Genomic DNA, 5000 nt, shown 5'->3' on the forward strand with positions numbered 1-5000 from the left:
TAATATTATTGTGTGATTATAAAAATCACAAACCAGTAATCAAGAGTAAAACTAAAGACATAATCAAACTGATCAATAAGGATGATCAGAAATGTAAAAAAAAAGACTTAAAGGATATACTGGAACAAAAAATAGCCAAAAGGCAACCTTACTAAAATCTACACCGGTAGCATGTTATCTTGATCGAACGCTTAACTTATCTCACAAACTCTAAGGGATTATCCCGCTACTTTTCACCTTATCTATTTTGTGATACGCTGTTATCAGAACTTATCTCACAAACTACTAGAGATTGTTTAATCACTTTTCACTCCATATCCCTAATGTAAACATATCCATAAAAATCCACATAATTGTATATGAGAGAAACTGCAATGTCATTTGAGAAAAAACCTAAGGGTATGCTCTGCCACTTTTCACTTCTTGTCTCAATGTATTGTATCACAGCTTGTTTATATCTGAGCATTCAGCTAATATGGTAAATATGCTAAATGTCTAGTTGTAATTTAAAAAAATATATGCACATATATATTTAATTACTCCATAACAAGCATCAGATTTGATGTAAGAGGAACATAATGGAAAGTTCAGCTCAAAGAGGACTATCATGCTTTAGTTAAATGTAATATATAAATAATTGTAATATTGGAACCAAAGATTCCATGGTAAAGGCTATTCCCTAAGATTGTTCAGAGGTGATGAAGAAATGTAAAAAAAATATATATTATAAAGAATGTAATTTTAAAGGTGTAGAGGTAACTCACACATTCCTGGCTAAAAATGAAGCATGAAAAAGTTGCCTTATCCAAGTATGGACCCCTGGTTAAAAATTTACATTAACAAATAAAAAGTGACAAATATTAGACTAAAACTATTGAAATGTAATTAAAATACAGCTGCTCAAATGCACAAATGAGGATTAACAAAAAAATTCCTGGACACATATTTGAAGTTCATTATAATAATGACTAATGTACCCATAATGGAAGTTTGGAGGATAAAATTGCATGCACGATCGGCTGAGTCATTCAAAAAGAAACCCATAGTCTTAGAACAATCACATTACCAACAAATTTTTGTTAGTAACCACAACCACAACAATAAGAATAGTGGTAAAACTATCACAATAAATCAACTAGGTGAACATGAAAATTAAGACAAAAATAAAGGATAGTCTTACACAGGATTAAAATTGAGATTCACGGCTGTACAAATTAATCAGAAGTCGTGAAAGATAGCAGCATATTCATATATAAGATGTAACACAAGTGAAGAGTGGTCCAGGCCCCTCCCCTTGGCTGAGCAATAACACTTAAGATAGGTTTGGGTTAGGTGTAGATAGGGTAGGGTAGGGTAGGGAAGAATAAAGTAGGATAGGGTAGGGTAGAATAGGATAGGATAGGATAAGGCTAGAGTAGTGTAGGATAGAATTGGGCATGGTAAGGTAGAGTAGAGTAGAGTAGCGTATGGTAGGGTAAGCTTGGCAAGATAAGATTAGATTGACCGTGAATTATAAAAGAAGCAAAGTAATACATTTTTTTGTGTCGTGACACACAGAACACATTTGCAACTGCCAAGCCATCTTGAAAAATCCTGGTAAAAAAACAAAATAGGAACACATAGAACTAGAGAGAGAGAAAAAAAAAAAAACACAAAGATTTATTTCAGGAATAAATCTAATCTGCAGATTATAAAGCTATACCCAAAATCACTTGTAAAATTCCACTCCTCAAAGCCCACACGGCAATGTCCAGTGATGCAGCGACCTCATCCCAGGCAATGCATCATCTAATAAGGAATGAATCCAAGCTCTATCCAGCCACAGCATCCCTTCATGCTGTCCTCTTCTGAACAATTACCTTTGCCTTGATTTTCTCTGCATAGCATGAATGTACATTAAGTATTCTTAGTTGTACAAACAATTATGACAGTTTATGAAAGAAACTCAGTACACAATACAGATTCATTTTTCTTACTATCAAAAGCCTGAATGAAACTGAATAATCATAGTAAGGCTTTTATAAATTACCAGTTATATTACACCTGGTTTGGAAGACAGACCCCTCTTCTCCCCTTTAATACACTCAACTGTAAAACTTCCAAAGCATATATTTTCACAAGACAACATTGGAAAGGTTCATTGACTTCCCTGCGGGTGTCAACTTATAATCAAATGTTCCTTTACATCCCGCATGGATAAGGACACTAAAAGAAAGGTAGCTGTTTCCAAAGAGATAAAAGAGAGGATCATAACAGAAGCACACAAACATTCTGGAGAGTTAGGCAGTAAAATTATTATTACGAGATTTGACATAATGGTTAACTTTGTACTGACAATAATAGCAATAAAACTATTCTAATTCTTGAATTAAGTCATAATTAGTTCCCTAAATATTCAATTTATTTTCTACAAGCAATGACATTACAGCCATTAATCAAATGTCGTCATAAAAGCAACAGATAAAACAGTTTAAAAATCGAGCGATTGACGCAAGTAAAATAGATTAACGAATTTTCCACCTTAAATCTAACAGATAACTCGAAATAGAAAAATAGTTTCACAGTAACAACCATAACATTACAAACATTACCTGAGCAGTGTGCGCTGACCGTTTATATCTTCAGTTAACACGTAATAGATAGATATACATTTGATAAACAGATATATGACGTCTTTCCGTCGTCTGCCTTGTTTATCTACCTTGACAGATAAAAAAAAGTTTCGACATAATGTTCACAGCGAATTTTCCACTTTTAGTGTTAGTATTGCAGTGATGGGAAAGATGGATGTGTTTTTAATAGGAGAATAGTTGTAAAGTATATTTGCTTTATTGTATATTTCTGCTGGTTGTGTCAAAAATTGCCATAAATATTTGGGAATTATTAATGTTTTCGTAAGTTACATTGCAGTTGAAGTCTAGGACTTTTAAGAATATATTTACTGCTAATTGTATCCTTTTTGAACATAAAATAGATTAATATTATGTAAAATAATTTTATATATAAGAAACTATACTTTGTATTGTCAAATACATATTTATATTTTGTAAATTTTAAAAAACATCTTTTCAGCAAAGTCTAAAAGAATAACCTCCCTCATATAGCGTACACCTATCGCCTATACGAACGCTAATAAACTATAAGTTCCGAGTTTTTGCAGACAACACTCAGGCGAGAATCTTGTCGTCTATAGTTGTTGTGAGTGCCAGCTGAGAGAGAGAGAAAGAGCGTCGTTGACAGACTATGCCAGTGCCAAAGTGACACCTTGCAAAAGAATTACTTGGTTCAGACATGAAGAAATGACCAATAGAAGCTTGCTGATTCTTCTCTATTTTGTTCAAGGTTAGAGATGTTTATTTACGAGGCTGGAGCGAGGAAAGACAAGGGTTTTATTTTTCCGACGCAGTAAAATGAGTTCATTTGTTATATTCTTAGTTGTGAGTCATAGTAATTTACGCGAGGCTAAGTAAGTTATCAAGAGAATGGTCATGAAGGCACGAATTTTCTATTGTTTGCTGTTTTAAAGGAGTTATTCATACATATTGATTATTCTTTAAGGTGAGCGTTCTTAGGCCTTCTTTTTATTTCGTTTATCTTATCGAATTCCTGCTCATAACTGAAGTGGGTATTAAAGTTACATCTTTACTTTCTGTATCGTGATTGGTAAAGTGACATGATTTGTCAGTAATCATGCAGTGAAAATACTAATCATTCTAGTTATGTGTTTCATATAGGAAAAGCTTATTTATGTATCCAACAGTACCCTGCCTATATCATATCCAACAGTACCCTGCCCATATCTCAAAATACAGGAAGCTTAGTGTACATCATAACTTAGATATATCAATGGTAATACAAAAGGATTAATAGAAGTATAGATTTGCACCTGCCAGTCTGTATTTATTTAGATGTTTATCTTATTAACCCATTTGGACATGGACATCGCCCAGCTCTGTCCATGGATCTGCATAAAAGCTATAAATCATCACATCAGGAAAGGAAAGAGGTATAGATAAAGGATCCACATCATTTTAGTTTGTATGAATTATGGTTTTGGATCATCTTGTTATCCCTAAGTGTACCCTGGGGATCAAACGTAATGTTTTAGTCACAGTAAATGAGCAATGATTTTTTATTATGATTATACTTCATGCCTCTCTTTATTGCTGGTGCCTAGACATTGGGCTCTGTCTGCTTGTTACCTATGAATGAAGAGTATTTGATTTGTTAACTATCACCTGGCAAAATTACTTGATTGTCATAAGGGAGAGGTTTTTCTCTTGTATGTAACTCCCTAGATTAATTACTTTGATGGTAAATCTTGAAACAAAGATTACATAACGATAGGTTTATGCCATAATAGATCACATTAAACAACACTAATAATTAGTGCTTGTCAAATATATTCCAGCAGTGACTCAAGCACTCATCAAGGCCTCTATCTTCACCACAAAGGTGTTGAAAAAGATCTTGTAGGTCACCCGAATCAGTGATTTGACATCAAATAAGCAACCAGTCTAAGTTCAGTTTTGGCAATTATGTGTAGTGGAGGTTTGTTGGCCCTTGCTAAAAGTTGCAAAGGCCACAATGGTCATGTAACGTCTTGAGTAAATGTAGTCCTAGGTTCAAGAATTGCCACGGTGGCATATATATATCCACTGAAATGTTTTAGGTTGTTGCATTCCATAGATTTTTCTCGGTTTTGCCTATAGCTTGTAGAATCCTATCTCTGACTTCTTTGTAAAAGTATCTGTATCTCTGTACTGATATCCTTGAAATAGAAGAGCCGAGTGATACAATAATTTATTGAATACTTTTTTTTCTTCAACTCATAACAGGAATTTAAACCATTCCTAGAATCTGTTTTGCTGAATGGAGATTCATAGTTTCTTTTTTTATAAGAAACATTTATGTAAGTGACTTTTTTTTATTTATTTTTTTATTAAATATACTTTGCTCTGTCTGTTTTCCTCTTTGCAGATGTATTGTGAATTGATTTT

The 5000-nt window shown here is 33.3% G+C and overlaps 2 protein-coding genes across 35 annotated transcripts in view; one reads left to right on the forward strand and one right to left on the reverse strand.

Moving 5' to 3' along the window:
- Nucleotides 1–2852, reverse strand: part of rdgB (retinal degeneration B) — a 175927-nt gene extending 173075 nt beyond the window's left edge. For all 33 annotated transcript variants that reach the window (XR_015191065.1, XR_015191064.1, XM_086537291.1 and 30 more), the window contains exon 1: nucleotides 2592–2852. The gene's annotated coding sequence lies outside the window, so the exon portion shown is untranslated. The remainder of the gene's footprint in view (nucleotides 1–2591) is intronic.
- Nucleotides 2853–3122: 270 nt separating this feature from the next.
- LOC122261595 (uncharacterized) overlaps nucleotides 3123–5000 on the forward strand; it is a 16615-nt gene continuing 14737 nt past the window's right edge. Inside the window, exon 1 of one of the 2 annotated variants that reach the window (XM_043029313.2) lies at nucleotides 3123–3342. In XM_043029313.2, the coding sequence (XP_042885247.1) occupies nucleotides 3300–3342 (43 nt within the window). In that variant the 5' untranslated portion in view covers nucleotides 3123–3299. The remainder of the gene's footprint in view (nucleotides 3343–5000) is intronic. The other variant, XM_086537298.1, reaches the window with a different exon arrangement.

The sequence above is a fragment of the Penaeus japonicus genome, unplaced genomic scaffold, assembly GCF_977035675.1.
Source record: "Penaeus japonicus unplaced genomic scaffold, GWHDUDI00000001_assembly GWHDUDI00000005, whole genome shotgun sequence".
In the NCBI taxonomy this organism is placed as follows: domain Eukaryota; kingdom Metazoa; phylum Arthropoda; class Malacostraca; order Decapoda; family Penaeidae; genus Penaeus; species Penaeus japonicus.